We start from the raw sequence: 22,330 nt of genomic DNA, 5'->3' as shown, positions 1-22,330 counted from the left end.
GCCACGTCACTGATCCCATTCATATGCTCCCATCCACTTGGTGGCCGACACGTGGCCACACCTTGAACCGGTTGACCCTTTGACCGGTTGACCCGCCATTTATGACCGGTTCCTCCATGAACTAGTTCGTCTCACTGAACTTGTCCTAGACCGATTTTTTATTATTTTGTTTTTTGTATTATGTTATTTAATAGTTTAAAAATTCAAGAAAAATATAGAAAACTACAAAAAAATTTCAGAAAAATTAGAAAAAATATTTTTGAGGTGTTATAATTGTTTTGTAATCTTTTCATCCCGAATGAGTTCAAAAATCTTCCAGAAATATATATATATATATATATATATATATATATCATTTAATACTTAGAAAAATCCCATAAAATTTCAAAAAATCTAGGAGTTTAATTTTGTTATATATTTTCTCGATTTTCCTTCCCTATGATTTCAAAAAAGGGCATGAGCTTTTTAAGCTCCCCGTGCCCTAGTCCTAAGGGAAATATTTATATTAAATATACTATGTAAATATTTGCATGATCCATTTATTTGCATGTACATTAATAATTTTGTAATTTTTCAAGGGGAGTAAAATAAAAGGCTATTAGATTAAATTTGGGATAATTTTCTAATTAATTAGGTATCGTTCGTAGAACAGGTGTGTAGGGGCTATGAGAACCTTCCCCCCACATAACTGAACTCTCAATCCTTGCTTTGGTAACGCAGAGCAATTTTACCCTTAATTAGGTGATAATTCTAATTGCACTCCAAAATGTTAGTGGTGACTCCAACATCCATCTTTCACAAAAATATCAATCATACTTTTTATTTCGCCCACCCCGGGGCACCCTCACTCACGGGAATGTCACGACAGGGTGGTCGTATGCAAACCTTCAATTCATCAATATAAAACATTTTCATTAATTTTTACCTTTTAAGAATATATTTTAATTTATTTTTATTAAAATTATATTATGACTATCTTACTCAATATTTTGGGAGCATGAATTTTGAATTGTGGATTTAATACTATGTGGGTTCAAATAAAACATAGAATAAAATTGTATTGTACTTCATTCTAATACATTTTAAGGGCATTCCTATCTACAAAAATAGCCTTTTCATCTAGTATACTAATTTTTGTGAAATAAAAAAAAAAAAAAACTAACAGTATTATAACTTTTCGTAGTTTGAATCCCTTTTAATTTTACTTTAATATCTAATTCTATATATGTATTGTTATAAAATACTCCTTCTCATAGAACCTAATTTTAAATGGTATTTATAATCAAAAATTACATTCATATTGTATTTGGGAGCACTGATCTCGGACCATGGATTTGGATTTGGGTGGATTTAGACAAATTTTAATATAATTTTATATTACATTTTATTCAAATCCAATATAAATTTAAATTCAAACTCTACCTAAATACATAATTAATAAAATTGAAAACTTTACCTCAAAGAAAAAAGAAAAGGAAATGATATTGTGCTTTATATTTATTTTTATTTTTATTTTTGAAGAATAATTAACCCTACATTTTTAGGGTGCATGCATATGGTCTTTCTATTTATTTTTTTCAAAGGATGCATGCATATGGTAAGTCCCAAAAAAATAAAAAATACTTTCTGATTTTTTTTTCTTTGTCAAATATTTCAAATTTTTTTACCCTTGTACTTTAACAAGCTTAGAAAATTAGGTAACTAAATAAATCATTACAACTACCATCCATCTAAAAATAAAATATATAAAATGAAATATGGAATCCTTTTTATGTCACCAAATTGAAGGACTAGACTTTGAAGGTAAAGTTTGTGATTGGGAACACCTAATCTAACTTTAAAGCCTAAATTTCAATCTGCCCATTTTGGTATTATAACAATGATGTTGTGTAATTTTATTTTTAAGAAAACTTCACTTTTGGAGGAATACTAATATTAATTTTTAAGAAATATATATATATATATATATATATATATAGGAATATTAGTACGTATAATGTCGCTAAGTTTGTCAATAATCTAGACGGTTGAACAATTTTTAAAAAAAAATCTTACGTTTAGAGAATTTAGAAAAATATTAAAGAAATAGAAATATTAAGGAATTTATATTTTTATGTATCAAATCTATGAATAAAAAATTAATTTTACACATCATTGATTTTTAATTTTTCTTAATTTTCAGTTATAGTAAAACAAACTTTCATTTTTGATAATATTTTATATAGAAGGAAAATACAAGAGAAAATTAAATTGTCTCCTTATTTTCCTTTCCTTTCCTTTCCTTTCCTTTCCCCAAATTCCTTTCCACGTGTTTGTATCTCTCTATTAAAACTTGAAACTTTTATACCTGAACTCATCTTCAAATCTTTAATGGTCCGTTTGGGTTAAGAATTTTACATGATTAAAGGAAAGGAAAGAAACTAATGAGAAAACTAATTTTCCCTTATATTTTCCTTTTCTATCAAATTCTATAAAAAATAAAAGTTTATTATAATGTGACTAAAAATAAAGAAAAAATATATACTAATGATGTGTAAAATCAAATTTTTATTTATAGATTTAGCATATACATTTTTTTTATTATATTTTTCAGATAAAATTTAAAATATACTAATAAAAGATTTTATTGTTATTTTTGGGCTTGCCAAAATAATTTGGGACCCTTATTAGTGAGACACCAAATTCAAACATTTCAATTATATGAATTTAAGTGCAAATATAATATCTTATAATTTTTTATTTTAAATTTTACATGAAAGAATTATCTTTTTTAAATTTTTCTTAGAAATTAATGAGTTAGGTGTAAAAAAAATGTCCTACCACCTGGCTCATTATTTGCGACCTTTAATTTAAGTTCTTTAAAATAAATTTAGGGCTCAAGTCAAGGAATTCTAATGGTTCCCTACATGTTTTTCTCTTTTACTTTTTCTTTTTAGGCAAGACAAGTCTATGTTAATTTTTGCTTTCACTATCATCTTAAATTGTGTATGCAGACTTTTTGAGTTAATAACTTTCCTAAGAAACATTCTCATTATTAAAATTTGAGACTGGCTTATTAAAAGTCCCATGTTCAAATTTCAAAAGGAGTGAAGAGGGATCTGTGATAAGAGATTATGCAGTCTAGATCTAGTATAAATATAAATCAAATTAAAATTTATTTTTGGAAAAAAAAAAAGAAGAAGAAGAGTTTGCGAGCCAATTACAAGTAATTATTGTACGGAACCATCTAAAATAAATAAATAAAAAGTATTAATTTCCTTCTCGTAAAATCTTGATATATTTTTTTTTGGCTTATATACGTATTGGATTTACAAGAAGGAAATTGTTTAGAGAACTAAGATGACTTAAATCCAACCATCTTGCAAGAATTTAGCAGTCAACATAAGAAAATGACCTACTCCTTAATTCATTAAATTACTGGAGTTAATTAATTCGTAGTCTTTTAATTTCAAATTTTTGTTTTCCCTTATGAGTAAAAACACAAATGGAGGGCGACTAATGAGAAATGAGAATGGGCGATTGATTGATTGATTGATTACTTAATTAATTAATTATGTTGATTATGGGCTTAATTAAGATAATAATAATTAAAGGAGCCCATTTGATTACGTCTTTGAAGAGAGAGAGAGAGAGAGAGAGAGAGAGAGAGATTGACAAATGCATGGCGACGTGGGGGGAGCAAGTAGCCAAAATTCACATTCTTATTCAAATGCAGCCCAATTTCTTTACCAATTGTTTGAACTTGAAGATGTCTAATGTCAACAAGTAAGACAAGGCAATTTTAATAACTAAAAATAATCTTATTATTAGTGTTATTATTATATTATATTATTTTAAAAAATTATAAATTAATTATTTATTTGTTTAACACTTACCCTATGTTTCACTAGGTTTTGGATTTATATTTGTATTGAATCTGGATAAGATGTACTATAAAATTACATTAAAATTTGTATAAATCTACCCAAATCCAAATCTAAGGTCCAAAATTCAAGCTCCCAAATGCAACATTAATATAATTAGCAGAACATATGTTAACATTGATTGTAAGTTACTTTAAAAATACTTATGACTAGTTTGAATTAACAATTTTTTTTGGAGAAAGAAAAGAAAAGAAAATTTATTTTCTACTATATTTACTTTCTCTATCAGATAATATTAATGAAAAATTGTTCTAATATAATTAAAAATTATTGTAGTATGTGACTCATATCGAGTGGAACACATGTACAAAGAAAATAGGCTGAAGAAAACAAAGAAACTGATTTGAAGAAAAACCATCAATTGTTTGCATAGGTACGTCGATGGTTACATTGATAGTTTCAGCCAAAAGCCAATTAGAAGAAAATTGTCGACGGTTTGATATAATAAAGTACATCGACGATTTATTCTAGTGAAGGAAAATTGTCGACGGTTTTATTCGGCATCGGTTTTGAAATTTAAACTGTGACAGTTAATAGGTTGGGGATGTGGGGGCAAATCCTTGGCGGATTGATACCTCTGTATGTCTAGAGTTAGTACAAATACAATGATGTAATCCTATTTTTTATGATAGTGATCCTCAACGGATTGATACCTCTGTACATGTTGGAATTAGTGTATTCCCAAAAGGGGGTAAATTGGATATTTAAAAATTTGTGCCTAGGTCAATTCAAATTCTAGCAGTAATACACGACTTAGGGTCTGTCTATGGCATCCCAAATGCGCAGATTAATAAAATGCATGGAAATTAAATCATGCACAGCATTCACAGAATAACATACATGTGCAGGAATATAAGTAACGAAAATTTAAAATGCACACATGATATGTTATCAGGGTTCGCCCAATACTACCTACATCTCTGCCTTAAGCTCACAAGCAAGACGATTCTACTAAGGGCTCACTTCAAGGGTCGAGCGGCACCGATTACAACTAGGTCAATTAACGGGGCTGACCTCAACATACAACTACACCTTACCAGGATGGTGCACCTAACTTTCCTAATTGGGTTAAAGTCAATCCAAGAATTTTGCTAGGGCAAGTCTCCCTCTTCCGATCATACGTCAGGAATACAACAAGTAATCAAATGTGTACAAAGAAATGCTTCTAATACAAACAAATATGTACCGATACGCACAAGCAATAACTAATGCACTTCCAAATGATAGGAACTATAAGCTCAGTGCAAAAATGTATGTAATAATACTCAAGTTAATGTCACTAAGCAATCAAGTGCAAAAGTGTATTATCAATCGATCTTTGAAACAATATATATAAAAATATATCTCAATCACAAATAGTGTTTCAAAGATTTCCAAGGGAGTGACCAAATATCTCAAAAATATTTTCAAAAACTTTAAGCACAAGAGATATTAGAAAACCAAGCTTGTAAAAAATGATTTATACAAGAACACAAAACAAGTTCAAGAGTCTTGCAATCAATATGCAAAGACACACAATCTAGCAAGATTTTTCCCACACAATAAATTTATGAGCTAAATCTATAGGGAAAATTTATAGCTTACTCTCATTAACAAAATCAACACTCAATCAAAACCAAGAGAGTACAGCTTATAAAGAGAATGTGGGTGATCTTAATATGCTCTCAGTCAATAATATTTTTCAAAGGAATGAGCAAAGGATAAGAATTTTGGCTTGTATGTGAAGAAAAGGGCTCTCAAAAATTAAGAGGATATTTCCTTAATTAAATCCTTAATCTTAGCTTAAGTTGTGCAAATGAACTCATATTTATAGACATGAGAAGAATTATGACCGTTGGGGACACCAAGGGAATTATTAAAATTGTTTTAAAAGAATTTAAGAAAATTAACCCTATTCAAACCCCAAATAACCTCGGTAAAAATTGTACAACCCGAGAGGTTTTTTTTAAGGTTCGGTCGACTGAGTTGCTTAGTTCGGTCGACCAGGGTGTTTCTGAACTGTAGTGATGGTCGACTAGACTTGAGGTGATTTCAAAACCTTCGAGGTTTGGTCGACTGGGCAAAGTTCGGTTGACTGAAGTTGAACGTTCAGTCGATCGACCCATTTTACAACTATGAGTTCGGTTGACCAGGCCATTGGGATTTCCCACGTGCCAATTCGGTCGACCAGGGAGTTGACGCTCATTTTAAGGATAATCGACCAACTAATTAAACTATTGACCCTGGGGAGGTTCTGTCGATCGAGAGTTTATGTGTGTTCAGGTTCGGTCGACCGAACACACTAAAATTGTGCATTCAAGTCCATATTTTTATTTAAAGTCACCTCTTCTCACATAATTCTTATTTTTAAGTTATATGGGACTTTTCATGTGATAATTTGGGACCTAAAGCCAGTCTATGGTCTTTGAAAGCCGACCAAAAAAATTCAGCATCGGTCGACTGAAGGGTGATCCATAAGGTCATATGGTTCCCTATGATCAAACTGTGATAATTGATTTTCATATGGTCCTTCCTGAGCTTATGGTCCTATTATGCATGTCACGCATTAATTATTTACAGACCAAGGATTATAATTACAGACCCGAATTATAAATATAACAACACAAAGAAATTGGACACTTTGGGTCTTTTTTTTCTTCAAGCCACTATGTGTCGCCATATGATTTTGTCAATTTGGTCCTGCACAAAAACTCGGCAAACATTAAATACCTTGTATTTATCATCATAAAAAATGAGATAAGACTCAAAAAGTCAACAGTACGTCTAGGGTTAGTACAAATACAATGATGTAACCCTATTTTTTATGATAGTGAATTTCATTCACCACTTGCTCCTGTCAACGTAAGCATTCTGCCAAACCACATTAAATCCTAATATTGTTTATTGTTTTCATTATCTTCATGTGTTTCTGTATTGTTCATTATAATTGTTGCACCGTTTCGCACGTATTATTGCGCAACAATTGGTATTGGAGTAAAGTTACAATGGCTGGGATTTCTTCTGCGAAGTTCGACGGAACTGAAAATTCTGGATTAAGCAAAGGAGAGTCAAGGATCTATTTGTGCAGTAGGGCATGGTGAAAGTGTTATACAAAAAGCAGCCGGAAGGCATGAACGACATGAATTGGAATGAACTAGAAGCGAAAACAGTGATAACTATCAGGTTTTGTCTAGTTGATGATGTGATGTATCACGTCATGAATGAGGAATCACCGGTGGCAGTTTGGATGAAACTGAAAAGTTGGTATATGTTCAAGTCATTGACGAATAAGCTTTATCTTAAGTAGAAACTGTGTGGTCTTAAGATATTAGAGGGTTCGTATCAGAACCAGCACATCAACATGTTCAACTAGATCATTAGTGATTTAACGCGAGATGATGTGAAGTTTGAAGACGAAAACAAGGCATTGATTCTATTGAATTCCCTACCTGCCTCTCCTATGTATGAAAATTTTGTTACAACTCTGATATGGGAAAAAGAAACTCTCTAATTGGAGGAGATCACAAGTGCTCTTTTAGATTTTCATCAAAGGAAGAAAGCCAACGATGATAATTTACAAGGTGAAGGGCTTGTGATAAGGGGTAACTAGGAACGTGGGAGAATAAAGTTCCAGAGCGGACCAAGTAACAATAAATCTCGGTCCAATTCCAGGAAAAGGAAGGACATACAGTGTTTTAATTATGAGAAAAAAGGGCACATAAAACAATATTGTCCACAAAAAAGGACATATTTCTATTTCATCTTATTCAGATCATCTCACAGATTCTTGGATTTTGGATTCGGCATGCTCCTATTACATAACACCCAATAAAGATTGGTTTAACACCTATATGTTAGTAAATTATGGTTCTATTCTAATGAATAATGATGCATCATGCAAAATTGTTGAAATAGGGAATATTAGAATTAAAATGTTTGATGGTATTGTTAGAATGTTGTGTGATGTTAGGCATATAAAGGATTTAAGGAAGAATTTGATTTCATTGAACACTTTAGATTGTAATGGGTTTTATTACAAGTCTACAAGTGGAGTAATGAAAATGAGTGTTAGCCTTGGTGGTTTCACCATCATTGTTTAAAGCGTTTTGATGATATTAACCTATATATTGTTCCTAGTGTTTTCTTATCTTTGTAGATCATGCTTAGCATAGGTACTCGTACATGAAATACTGGATCAAAGGCCAAGATCGAACCAAGTAGACATTAAGAAGGAAAGATCAAATGGACACGTACTCAGAAGGACCCATGCACAACTCGAAGCTTAATTGTAGAATAATTTGTAATAAGGGTTGTGTGTGTGGTAGGAACTTTTTTAACTCTTGCATTTTGTTTCTGCATGATCTCTGAGCAAAAGTTAAGCACTACACATGTAACGCCTCGAACCTGAAAATTCGATCTTGTGCATTATACCTGAATAAACCGTGCTTCGTGGTACCTCAAACCCGCCTGGTGGGACCTAGGTGCCACATAATCTATTTTCTTATTATTCCATTAACCATTATGCAAGGAAAACATAACTACAATCCTCAACGAATAATACTAGAGTTTTCTACATCTACCTACATTCCAAAATAAACCATTCATCAAACTGCATTCACATATATAAATATCTCCAACATCCAATATTCACAACCATCCATTTCTCAAAAGACTTAAAACATAAAACATAAAACATAATACTTAGATACAATCCAAAATATCATCACAAGTTTATACCCCTTTTCTCAAAAATGCTATAACAGCTCTGACCTTTCTAAGCTCGATCACGAGGAGGTCTTGAAAAAGATAAATTTGTACTTGGGTGAGACACATCTCAGTAAGGGAAGAAACAATATATTAAATCAGTGTGTGGCTAACATGAGGTTTGTAAATAACATAAATAACATATTATTCATCATTTGCAAATCATTAACATAATTTTTGAAATCATTTCCTGAGTCTAATCAAACACATGTAAGGTATTTTACCGACGAGAATACCTAAGGATTAAGATGATTACCTGCCCATACAAGTAGCACCCATCTACTCTGATACTTTAGGCAACCAATGGTCACAACTAAAGTATATTAGGGCACTTACCTTACTCAGTAAGCCCTTATGTGAAAAAGTAATCTCGTATTCACACTGTTCATATAAAGGTTTACCAGCAAACGCTTCCAAGAATAAGGAAATTTACCTGCCCATACAAGCAATTTCCCTCTACCTTGATACGTTATGCAGCCTACTACTACATCCGATATCTACTAGGGCACTCGCCTTTCTCAGCAAGCACTCGGGCGAAGAGTTTGCCACATCCATATAAATATATATCATACTAGCATGAATACTAATACTATAATAATACATTATTCTGTCTATCATTTATTCTGTATTTCTCATATGTTCATGTTCTCAACTTTGACATTTTGTAGCATTTCACTTTATATGGCTCTTTCCCATTTTACATTGTTCACATTTCACATTTAATTTCCCTTTCATTCCATTCTTATTTTCATTTCATTTCCTACATTCGTACTACAGCTCCTTTTAGTTGTACATCAGTTATGTTGATTTAGGTGTAATCCTAAGAGGGGGGGGGGGGTGAATTAGGTATTTTAAAATTCTTTGAAACTATTTACCACTTAATCCCTATTTTTATATTTAACAAATCAATTATAGGGATTTAAGACTGAATTAAATTTATTTTTTCAATGTATTTTTTTTACCCAATTAAGTGTGTGTAGAGTTATTCAACATACACATGAAATACGCTTAATGAAATATAGTGCAGAAAGTACAGAGATAAGGGAAGAGAGAATGCAAACGCAGTTTTTACGAGATTCAGCTAACCCGATCTATGTCCTCGCCTTGAGCAACCCACTAAAGGATTCCACTATAATCCTTGCTCCTTAAATTGGGACGGAGCTTCCCTTACATCCGCTGCTTACAAGAGATACAACTTCCTCTTACTCTGCAGCTTACAAATGACATAACTCTATCCTCAAACCCGGTTCACAACCCGAACTGTGATTACAATCAAATCTGTAAAATACTCTAAGTTGCTTCTAACAAAACTAGTGAGTACAATTGAAATTCCTAATACATAATTATATGATGAAACTTGAAGCTCAGAATGTATGAAACGATATAATCATTATATGCAAGAGTATGATTCACTAACTATCCCTTTTATCAAATCTCCCAAAAATATTTATGTAAGTCAATGCTTCGGAGAACTTAGGTTAAATCTTTGAATACACAAACAACTTTGAAGATTGCAAAGATTTGAAATACACTTTGTCAAAACAATATTTCTCTCAAGTGTATATACATAACCTTTAGACTTGTCAATCAAGTAGATTTTGGAATATTAAAACTATCAAGTCTTTGAATGAAAAAACTCACTTGAATCAAAAATTTCTAATTAATAATAAAACTATCTAATCACTTGCTAGGTACCATAGTTGTAGGTGGAGCTAAAGCTGCAGAGTATGAGTCAGATAGTACAGTCTTCTGGCATATGCGGTTAGGTCATATAGGTGAGTGTGGGATGATGAAGTTTCATTAGAGAAATCTATTGAAGGGTGTCAAAATATGCAACCTTAATTTCTGCAAGTATCTTATAATCTGTTTTTTTTTTTTTTAATTCTACATAAAAGAATTATGTTTTTTATGTCTTTTTTTTAGAGATTAATTAGTAGGGTGTTAAAAAAAATGACCTACGACCTGGCTCTTTATTTGTGACCTTTAATTTAAGTTCTTCAAAATAAATGTAGGGCTCAAGTCAATTCCTACTCCCAAACCCCTTTTATGAAAAAGGAGGATTTTGTAAGATTTTTGCCTCATTAATTCTAAATATAGAATTTATGTCTTCCACTTTTACACCATGCTTTTATGGGAATTCTAATCGATCCTACATGTTTTTCTCTTTTACTTTTCCTTTTTAGGAAAGACAAGTATACCTTAGATTTTGCTTTTATAGTGTGCATTGTCTTAAATTGTGTATGCAGTCTTTTTGGGTTAATAAGTTTCCTAAGAAACATTTTAATTATTAAAATTTGAGACTTGCCTATTAAAAGTCTTATGTTCAGATTTCGGAAGGAGTGAAAAGGGATTATGACAAGAGATTATGTAGTCTAGACCCAGTATAAACATAAATCAAACTAAATTTTATTTTTAGAAAAAAAAAAAAAAGTTTGCGAGTCAATTACAAGTAATTATTGTACGGAACCATCTAAAATCCAAACAAAATTTTAATTTTGTTGGAATTGGTGTATTCCCAAAAAGTGGATGAATTGGAATTTTAAAACTTTCTTAGGTTTAATTCGAGTCCACAAGCAATGTATTGCAACCTACGGTCTTTCTAAATAGATTCCAGTACCCACAATATTCAAAGCATGCATGAAGAACAATCAAAATAATAAATGATTAAACATACATGTGCATATATCAAAGTGCGGATGTATAAAGACTATAAGAGAAAGAGAGAATGACACACATTATGATATCAGGGTTGGGCCAACACTGTCTATGTCCCCGCCTCAAGCTCACAAGTAAGAGGATTCACTACCTTTGCTCACTTGCGGGTGGAGCGACACCATTTACAACACCCTCTCTTTACTGGGCAAGGGAAACCTCGGGTCAGATTAATAGGACTGACCCCAACCTTTATAATCTCTCCTTAAAGGGGTGGAGAAGATCCATCGCAGGCCATGTCTGGAATACAATCAGATAATATAAAATTTGTGTACAATCGAGATGCTTTTTACACGAAGCAAATATGTACTACAATAAGTACTATACAACCAATGCACTCAAGTATGATAGAGAATTAATGCTCAAGTGAGATTTGGTCTAAACAATGTATCTACTATATATATATATATATATATTTGTGTGTGTGTGTGTGTGTACATGTGAGTGAGTGAGGTCTTTCATTCTAGAAGATATTTTCACAATGTAAGCAAACAAAGAATCTAAATAACCTTAATCAAATACCTCAGTAATATATTTAAAAAATGAAGCACAAAAGAGGTTATGGAATAAGTTTGCAAAAGATTTATCAAGGTTAAATGCATACTTTCAGTTCTTGCAATTTATATGCAAGAAACTCACAAGTTAAAATAATTTTCCCAAACAATGCTAATCAATTAACAACAATATGAGAAAAATTACCAAGCAAACTCTCAATGAAGAATTTCAAAATAAGTATAGAAATTTGAGAGTATATAGAGATTGGTGTAGGAAAATACTCGCAACAATAAAGCTCAAAACTCCCCTTCAACTTGCAATTAATTTGCAAGTGAGAAGTATAAGCAAATAAATCTCTCCACTTTTAAAAATATTTTAGCAAGTAATGAAAGAGTATGAAAAATTTTGCTTGAAAATATGTTGTATGGGCAAATGGGAGTATAAGAGTTTGAGAGGATTTTTCCTAAATCTATTTGCTAATCTCCTACCTGATTAAAGCAAATGAAGTGGCATATATAGGTACTCCACAAAATATAACTGTTGGGGACTTATTTAGAATTTTGAAAAAAGTTTAATTAAGTTTTAACCCCAATTACCGTGGTTATTTCTTGGCAACCCGTGAGATTCGGTCTACCGTGGCCAATGTTCAGTCGACCATATTAATAAATTCGATCGACCACCTTAATTTTGAACTGTAGCCCGTAGGTATGGTCGACCGTCTCAGGGTGATTTTGAACCCTTCATGGGTTTGGTTGACCAGCTAGATATTCGGTTTGCCGAACTTTGAATTTCGGTCGACTGAGCTCATTTTGAACTTCAGGTTTGGTCAACCAGGGAAGATAAAAAAATGCACTTTTGAAGTTCAGTCGACCGAGAAAGCTCAATTCAAAAATGGGTCGGTCGACTGAGTCAAGTCAAATATTTGACTTCTACCTATTCGATCGTCCGAAGCGTTTATAACACAGATCGATTAGTCGACCGAGACTTAGTCAAATGTTGACTTTCTGGCCTACAGTCTATTCGGTCAACTAAGCTTATAAATTAAGCCTAAAAATATGGCGTCGGTCGACCGAAGTCTTTGTTAAATCCATTTTGGCCCTAAAGCATTTTCAACCCTGTGTGAGTAAGTTCTGGCATTTTATCTTAAGGGTATTGGTTCCTATAAGTCAATCCATGATCCATTAAGCATTCATCCCTATCATGCATGAGATGCAATTATTATAGACCATATTAATATCACAGATCCAAATAAACTGAATGCAATTACAATTTGAAATATTTGTTTTCATTTCTTTTGCATTTCGTATAATCATGTCATGCGCCAGGTGACGTTGAATTTCAGCTTCTCATGACTTTTATGTTGTCCTTATTATCCGTGTATGCAAAGTGATAATACTGCACACATACTCAATGTGTAGGTAAGATACTTTGTATTTGTCATAATTAAAACGAGATAGAACTCAAAAAGGCAACAAATTTCCTTCTCATAAAATCCTGTTATTTTTTTTTTTGACTTATATATATTGGATTTACAAAAAGGAAATTGTTTAGAGAACTAAGATGATTTAAATCCAACCATCCCTCAAGAATTTAGCATAGTCAACTTAAGAAAATGACCTACTACTTAATTTATTAAATTACTAAATTAATTAATTTGTAGTCTTTTAATTTTATTTGCTAAATTTTGTTGGTATCCTTTTGTTTTCTCTTATGAGTCCAAAGGAGGGTGATTGATGAGAAATGAGAATGGTCGATTGATTGATTGATTAGTTAATTAATTAATTAAGTTGATTATCAGCTTAATTAAAAGAATTAATAATTAAAGGAGCCCATTTGATTATGTCTTTGAAGAGAGAGAGAGAGAGAGATTGACAAATGCATGGCGACATTCTTATTTAAATGTTTCAAATGCAATCCAATTTCTTAACAAAAAAGTCTAATGTCAACAAGTAAGACTGGGTGCTCAATTGTGGGATGCCAACTGACAATTTTTATAAAGGAAATCATATAGTTGTACTAGATTATTTGAAAATCATCGATGATTTTGTATAGACCATCAATGGTTACATCAATGGTTTCAGACAGAAACTAATTCAGTAGGAAATCGTCGACAGTTTGATGAAATCGTCGACGATTTTGTCCATTGTTGATTTAACCTAGATCTTCTTGTTACATTATTTGATTATTTGTTGATATTTGATATCCTAGGATTTTCTTGCTATGTTTTCAAATAATCTAGTACAACTACATGATTTTTTTTATAATTTTAATAAGTAAAAATAATAAAATAGTCATATTATTATCGTTATTATTATATCATTTTTAGATTACAAAATTAATCAATTACTTTTTGAACACTTACCCAATGTTTCACTTGACCTTGAATTTGAATTTGTATTGGATTTGGAGAAGATATAATACAAAATTGCATTGAAATTTTCCAAACACAACATTAATATAATTAGTAGAACAAATGTCTAACATTCATTCTAAGTTAATCAACTACTTTTAAAATGCTTAGGACCAGTTTGATTAAGAATTTTGTTTGGAGAAAGAAAAGAAAAGAAAATTTATTTTCTACTACATTTACTTTCTATATAAGACAATATTAATGAAAAATAATTCTAATTAAATTAAAAATTAAGAAAAAAAATATTGAGGATGCGCAAATTTAATTTTTGTTAAATAATTTATTATATTTTTATTTTATTTCTCTCTTTTTTTGGATATCCAAACATTAAAAAAGGTAGAATTCTTTATATTTTTCTTTCTTTTCCTTTATATAATTATTAGTAAAAATTTTAACATTTTTCAACAAGAGGCAATATCATATGGATACAAATGTCATAACAAGTACATGAATAAAAAGTAAAAAAACAAAACTAAATGTATGAGATACTATCCCTAAATTTTTTTCCATTTTTAAGGATGAGATCAAAATCTTTATCTTTTTATATTTAAACTTGACTCGTGCTAAGTATTCCAAACGTGGATTTGTAAGCGTATTCGGACCACTCATGAGAATGGATCTCACTAATGATCATATTTATGAGTGGCTAAGATGCATCTAGATTTAATTTTTTTGAAAAATTAAATAAATTATTTTGAAATTATACTTGCAATTTTACGTATAAAACAAATAATAATAATATTTTGATCAGACGTCAACTCTTTAAATTATAAATATATTTTTGGTCAAAATTAAGCTCGTCCATAACACAAAACATTGGTTTGTCTGGATTTAGCCTAAACACCATATAAAATTATATAATTTTCTTTAAAAAAATTAACATAAATTTAAATTAAAATCTTAAAATATATGCTCTCAAATACGACTTTATGTGTATTTACTTGTCTACAAAAAGTGTCCCAACCATTGGACTGTATTGTCCATGTCCAAGTGAATCCTTGAGGCCCACAGGCCACAACTCAAAGCTAGCTGGCCAGCTAGCGAGTGCGAGGACCGGCTTGTGCCGGCCCAGTTTGGGCCAGAAGAGTCCAGTGGGCCTACAAATCGGAGATTTGGTGGCCCAAGTCTTGTATAGGTCCAGTTGCCTGTCAATATCATCGTCTGCCTTTTGATGCAGCGGGATAGTCGTGCAATCGATGCAGCAGCCGTCGATCAAGACACATCTGGTGGGTCACATGAACTCCCAATACTCACGCGGTGTAAGAATTTGACTTCCATCGCATATTTTATTTTTTAAAAAAATTCTTATTATTTCGTTGCGTAATGGTTGATTCAATAATAACTAATTTGACACGCTAAAAGTATATAATAATTTAATGGACATAAAACCATACATCTTTTTTATATACAAAAGACGAAAAGGTTGAACAAAAAAGTTAAAACATTGCGTACGCATTTATTTTGGGAGCAAGGATTGCAAAATTTTATTAAATTACTCTTAATGGTACTTTTGTGTATCTCTTCTCAAACATTCTGATAGTTAAAAATTTGAACTTTTATACTGCAAGTTTTGATTTTTAAATCTTGGAAAAATGATAAATGGACTAACTCAAGTTCAGTCCATTATGAGCGCGCTCTACCACTGAATTAATATCCCCGTCGTGCGGGAGGTTCGATATTCTCCCTCCACCTAAGCTGTGTAGGAAAGGCCCAAAGCCAATCCCAGGAAAGGTCAATTGCCTTTGCTGTCGGGCAGCTATGATGAAAAGGTAGTACACCTATTCAATTGGTTCAGGCCTAATCTCCTCCTCAAATTAAATTAAACAAAAAAGTGAACATGGGTATTGCATTTATAGTATGCCTGATTTGAAAAATAATGAAAATTTAAATAGAGAATGACCAGATAAGTGATATGTCAAAGGTTGATATACATTGTTATCTCGTAACTTAATGGGTTAAACTTTTAGGTAAAGTAATAATTTAACATGTTATCAGAATTGATTATCAGGAGATACTTGATATATATTGTTGGCATACAACTTAATAGCTTAAATTTGTAGATAAAGTACTAATCTATCGTGATAAATTTGATTATATTTTCCTATCCTTACATAAAAAATAAAAAATCATCAGTAATTTGATTCCTACCCCTTCTAAACATGAGATGGGAAAATTAAAGAGTTCATACTAATCTTTTAAAACTTTTGATTTGTAAAAATAGACAGCTTAAAAAGTCAACATTCATAAAAAAATATTTAAAAAATAATAATAAAATGTGGAGAAGGGGAGAACCGCGGGAGAAGCAAAATATGGGTTGAAATGAATGAGATGGAACTTACTAGGCATGTTCTATTAATTGCTAAAATGAGGATGACACCCGCACCCGCCTCCGCCTCCGCCTCCGCCTCCGCCTCCGCCTCCGCCTCCACCTCCTCACCTCGTCACCCAACTGCTGTGCATTTACTATCCTTCCAAAAGGTGGGTAGGAGTTGGCCGATTCTTACAAATCCGTCTTCCCAATTAATACACCCAACCCCTTCACGCATACACTTCATTCTCATCAATTCTCTTATTTTCTTTCGGTTCTGTTTGGGCCGCTTGCCTAAACCCTAAATAAATGAGGGTGAGAGTGAAAGAGAGGCAAATGGGTGGCAGTAGAAGGCTTGAATGAATGAATGAATGAGTGAATGATCCAAAGAAGCCAACGGTGGACTGAAGAATCATCCTTCAATGTGTTGGAGCTTTTTTTTGGAAACCTTGAATGTGATGTTTGTGTGACTGGTTGACTATGCAGGGTTTTGATGTTTCTCTTTGATTAATGTCTCATGTATCATGCATTTCCCCTTTCCAATTTTAAGATTTTATTCCAGTTGACTGTTCCTGCCTACCTTCTTTCTGGGTTTCAGCCTTCATGCATTACCCATCTTTCATATTAATAATCGACAAAGAGGAGCTAGGGTCAGCTTAAGAGTTCTCCGAAGTAATCAGTGTCCTAACATCGATCCTGTCTTGTAAAGTGCGTTGACATAAATTTTTTGGCATCTCGAAAAAAGTAGACACCCGATCGAGTTACAATTAATCTTGACGTGGTACCTCCAGACCGACCTTGATTAAGATGTTCATACGAAGGACGGGAATAAATTAATAGATGGCGATTAAGGGGAATAAGAGGCAAAACTCTTTCGAAAGGAATTGCATTTTTTTTATTGATTAGAAAATTACAATTCTATATGACAGTTCACAGAATCAACATGAACCAGTTTTTTACACCTTTACACCCCTCATCACCCAGGTAAAATTACACAACCAAGTCTCTCAGGCACTCTGGAGCTTAATTGGGGTCCTACAATGATGGCCAGGATATCGGAAAAATGAAAAAAGGAAACCAAAAATGGAAATGCCTTTGCTGATTTCTCTATATTTTCTATAGCTGGGCTCTCCCTGCTGCTGCTGCTGCTGCTGCTGCTTATACCCAAGACCGCCATATCCTCCCCTCCAAGGAGATGACGATGATGGAAACATCGTCATGGTACCTTCGCCGATCCCCTTGTGGAATTTCAAGCAATTCATGGAAATCCATACCTGCAATCCCCACCCAAAACAAAAAATCAATGATCTGCTTTTCCATGGGTTATGTCGCATAGTTGAAAGATAAATTCTCTATGGTATTTGTTGAGACATACCAGCTTTCTTCGCTGCACGGAACAGCAGTTCCTCAACCAGATGCTGTGCTGGATCGCCTTCGGGTGACAAGGTGATGAAAAGCTCAACCTCGGAAACAGCCTCCTCGTTCGTGAAGTACTGGTAGAGACCATCGGAGGACAATATCAAAAACCTGTCCTTCGGGCCTAATCTGTGGTGGTATAGAGATGGGAAACAGGTGATGTATGGGGAAGTCCCTACATAATCGATTCTGAACATCTCCAGGAGCGCATTGTTCCATTTAGGCTGCATCAATTTGGAGTAATACCCAGTATTAGAAATCGAAAGCCTAGATTGTAATCAAACAATATTAAGCACAGAAGATGAATTCTAATACACTGATAGACAAATGGAAACACCAGTTTCTAAACACATAGGCATGGAAATATGAATTCTTATACTTGATGACAGAAAATTCCCCAAGTACAAGTGCATTATGAGCTATGGATTTATCATTTATCTGAGGTTTGCACTCCATATATTATTATCCCCAAAAGGAATGCTCAACTTTGCAGCGAACACTCATATGAAACTTCTGAAAGACCCCTTGAGGGATCATATTCAAATTCAGAATCTCATTACTCAGTGTGGACAAAGGAACCTAGCTATTTGCTTCTAAAAAGTTATCCACAGCAAGAAGATTTATAGGCACCTAGAATTTCTTTTTGGTATATTTTGCAGTATATCTCATTTTTCTGAAGGCTTAATTGGAAATTTTTCGAAAGAGGAATGAAGGAATATGATTCCGCTGAATTTGTCTACCAAGAAGAACAGAAGCTAATGGTCTCCAAGGTTACTACTACACTTGCAAGAAAAGAATTCCTTCATCATTTTTAACTATCCTTTTGGGAAATTGGAAGTGACTAAAACTTGCTGCAAATCTCCTAGCTCAAATTCACCAGTGTGTCAAGCCAATCAAACCAAAATGAAATTAGACGGGAGATGATAGATTCTCCCAATGAGGTGCGTATTAGTATAATTATGATGCTAATAAGCTATTTTAATGAAATTTGTCATTCTATGAGATTAATAAAGAGGTGATCACTTTTCCAGAAAGGTTGCATATAGGGTTTGTTAACTAAAAGATATCAATCATCTGGAGTTATAAAGTATTCATGAAGTGGTCTTCCGAAACATTTCACCAAATCTACTTTCCTCCAGCATCAAAAGAGCTAAACTAGTTCAGAATCATAATCTGTTCCTACTTCTTATTGAATAAGTTCAAAACATCCAGAGAACAAATCTGCAAATACCTGTTTGAGAAAACCAGCACCAAAAGCCCGAGTGACCTTCAACGAGCCTTTCACACGGTCATTTATCACAGCACAAATATCGTCCAGATGTTCATTCCTTATTCTTTTAACTTCCTGAAATGCAACACAATATCGTCAATTAACGCTTGATCAAATAATGAAATGCAAAGAAAGAAAGTCTACTTTCTATCCAATCAATCAGCCCAGCATTTCTCTACAAAGACTTTACCTCTTCCACAGAAGTGCTATGATCCATGGTGAGTTGACAAGCAGTTAAACAGGCTACAGCATTGGATTTATCACAGTCCGAAGCTTCCAGATCGTGCATTGTTTCTTCATTGATCTTCTCCAAATCCTGGCGGATTTTTGCAAGCCAAAAATCAGTGTCCACCTTCTGAGCTAACACAGCTCGACTGTCACCCACATTCATCACATAAACATCTTCCCCTTTCATCAACATCACAAGAACGCAAGAACCCATCAAAGCTAACTCAGGATTTTCCACAACCATCTTATCTGCAATCTCCAAATAGGCCTCCTCTGTTTTCTTCAATGCTTGAGACAGAGCTTTCAGTACATCTGAATGATTAATGGCTTTTGATCTATCCGAACCCGATCGATTCAGCTGTTCCTTCAATCTTCGATCGAGCTCTTGTCTCTCGCGGTCCCATTCACATCTCCACCTCCTCTGGTTCTCCTCCCATTTCTTCCCCGCCCCTCGGCACTTACTCCTCAAATTCTTCCCCTGCTTATTCCTCTTCAAATTCAGATCAAAATTCTCACCGCTTCCACATGGGTAATTTTCTTGCTCCTCACATTGGGAACAACCCTCGGTTGTTCGATTCCTCGGGAAATCGCTGTCCACAAACTGATGTGAATTATCCATTTCTGAATAATTCCAATCATCGGAAGAAGCAGGGGTCGCCGGGGGAGCGGCAGCCGGGGAGGAATCAAACTTCTCGTCATCCCACAGTAATCCCTTGAGCTCCTTGTGAACTGCAGAGTAGAGATTGGACACAAGATAATCGGGCGCATCAGGGCCGTTGAATCCATCATAAATCCCCACAAAAACCCACCCGTGCTCCTCCGAGACAACGACGTGAACTCTGTCTTCTCCGGCCTTCCCCTGCGCCCATTGAAGATTCTGGCTCTCCAAAGAATCATAGTCTTCCAAGCTCCCATCACTGCTCAAATTGAGACTGCTCACAGTCAGATTCTCATTGTTCTTCTCCGACCCGACAATCCAAGCCGGGTCCTTCACCGAAACGACTCCTTTGATCGGAGCAACAATTGAGTTCTGCCCTCGAGATATCGTCTTCGAGATCGCCCTCTGGAGGACCCGAATCAAAGACCCCTTTGTCGATCTGGATCTTAACGCAAAACCCCCATGTGAGAAGCTCCTTTGGAACTGATCCGACGAACCCTTTTCGATTGGACCCGAGAACATCCCGCGATCGAGCGGTCCCGACATGAACCCTCTCTCGATCGGGCCGGACAAGAATCCACGTTCGAGTGGTCCAGATCCAGGAATCCCCTGTAAAGGACCCGAATTCATCAAATTTCGGGGGATAGGCTGTAAGGGCATGGAGGTGAAGGAAGTTGAGCTCTCGAAAGCCGATGCCCGATCGAGAGTGGTGTAGGAATAGAGATCGACGAACGCCGTGGACAGAGGCGTCGATGTGTTGGCGCTCACGGAGGCCCCTGAGATTGATCGGAAAGTGGTGGCCTCTTCGGAGTGAACCTTAGAGGAAGATAGTCGATACGGGTCGGGTCGGACGTAGCAAAAAGAGTGGCCTAACCCTTCATCGAGAGGGTCTGAAATCAGAACGGGAAAGTCCGGCCGCCGGCGAGACTCCCCGACGCTGCTGCTGAAGCAGGTGGTGAGCTTCCCCAGTCCGTTGCCCATACAAAGAATGAATAAACAGAAACAAAACAAAAGAAAAGGAAATTTCAAATTCCCCTGCTTTTCAAAAGCTCCAAAACCGATATTTCATGGCCTAATTGATCCGCAAAGAGACTGTGAGAGGGAGAGAGAAGCGGAAGAAGAAGATGATGCAGTAGAGAGAGAGAGAGAGAGAGAGAGAGAGAGAGGAGTTGACTTTGGAGGAGCGGTTTGAAACTGGACAGAACTTTCTTTGTTTGCACCTTTTTTTTTAAAAAAAAAAAGGGAAAAAATAATTCTCGTGCTTTTGCTGTGCTTTTGCTGTTTAATGCGTTGACTAAGGGGTGGTCTTAACTCTTAAGTAAACTCGTGGGTTAGGGTCCTTCGCGTCGACGGGGGAGTTTTATCCCTACCACTCTAAACGGAGCGTTACCTGCACGTGCCGTCCAACCTAGCGTTTTTTTTTTTTAATTACACTTTAAAATTCATTTGATAAAATTATTCAAATTCATATATCTCTTTTCTAATTTTATCTTTTATAAAAATTAAAAATGACAAAAAAACTAATATTGAAGTAATTAAAATTAAAATAATGATTTTATTTTTATAGAACAATGAAATAAATTTTATTCCTAATTATTATTTAAATGTATAACAAGAAAATATTGTTTATCTTAAATTAAAAACTTTAACTTATGCAATTGCTTATTAATTTTATGAAGTATGTGTGCTCTTGAGATTAAGAAAATTAAAATTGAAAAATAATACTTATTCAAATATTAGACACCAAATAGCTAAAATAATCTAGATTTTAAATTTAGTAATAAATTCAAATTCAATTTAGAACTGATTCATAAAAACATATTTGAATTAAATGTTTAACACTTAGCACTTAATTTTACCAAACATCCCCTTAGTCAATGCATTAGCACCCTCCAAAGATTTGATAAAAAAAAAATGCTAGCACCACATTAAATTAGGAATGAATGTAAAAAATATTTACACCATTTTAATACTCTCGCACCCTTTACTTTTCGAAATTACACCATTACATTTTCAGATTTAGTAATTAATTTATACTTTACACATTGCATATTCTCCTTTTTGAAATTACGCCATTTAGATTTTGAGATTTAGTGATTAATTTACCTTACACGCTCACACCGAGGATTTAGTAAATAATTTATACTTTACACACTTGCACGCTTTC

The 22,330-nt window shown here is 33.8% G+C and overlaps 1 protein-coding gene across 1 annotated transcript; it reads right to left on the bottom strand.

Moving 5' to 3' along the window:
- Positions 1-17,463: 17,463 nt before the first annotated feature.
- LOC131149443 (probable protein phosphatase 2C 4) lies at positions 17,464-21,365 on the bottom strand. The gene is made up of 4 exons (XM_058099886.1): positions 19,468-21,365; positions 19,239-19,352; positions 17,967-18,231; positions 17,464-17,865 (listed from the first exon to the last, which is right to left on the bottom strand). Exons 1-4 carry the CDS (start codon positions 21,142-21,144, stop codon positions 17,750-17,752), a joined length of 2,172 nt encoding a protein of 723 aa, XP_057955869.1. The 5' UTR covers positions 21,145-21,365; the 3' UTR covers positions 17,464-17,749.
- Between the last annotated feature and the right edge of the window lie 965 nt (positions 21,366-22,330).

Source organism: Malania oleifera, chromosome 2 (assembly GCF_029873635.1).
Source record: "Malania oleifera isolate guangnan ecotype guangnan chromosome 2, ASM2987363v1, whole genome shotgun sequence".
In the NCBI taxonomy this organism is placed as follows: Eukaryota; Viridiplantae; Streptophyta; class Magnoliopsida; order Santalales; family Ximeniaceae; genus Malania; species Malania oleifera.
Note: the sequence above shows the minus strand (reverse complement) of the source record. Positions and strands in the feature narration are given on the sequence as shown.

Bases quoted from the DNA above. Each gene is read 5' to 3' on its own strand.
- LOC131149443 (XM_058099886.1), bottom strand. From the start codon at position 21,144: ATGGGCAACGGACTGGGGAAGCTCACCACCTGCTTCAGCAGCAGCGTC. The intron at 19,353-19,467 runs GTAAAGTCTTTG...GTTGCATTTCAG, and splicing joins ATAGCACTTCTGTGGAAGAG to GAAGTTAAAAGAATAAGGAA. The intron at 17,866-17,966 runs GTATGTCTCAAC...TGGGGATTGCAG, and splicing joins CCGTGCAGCGAAGAAAGCTG to GTATGGATTTCCATGAATTG.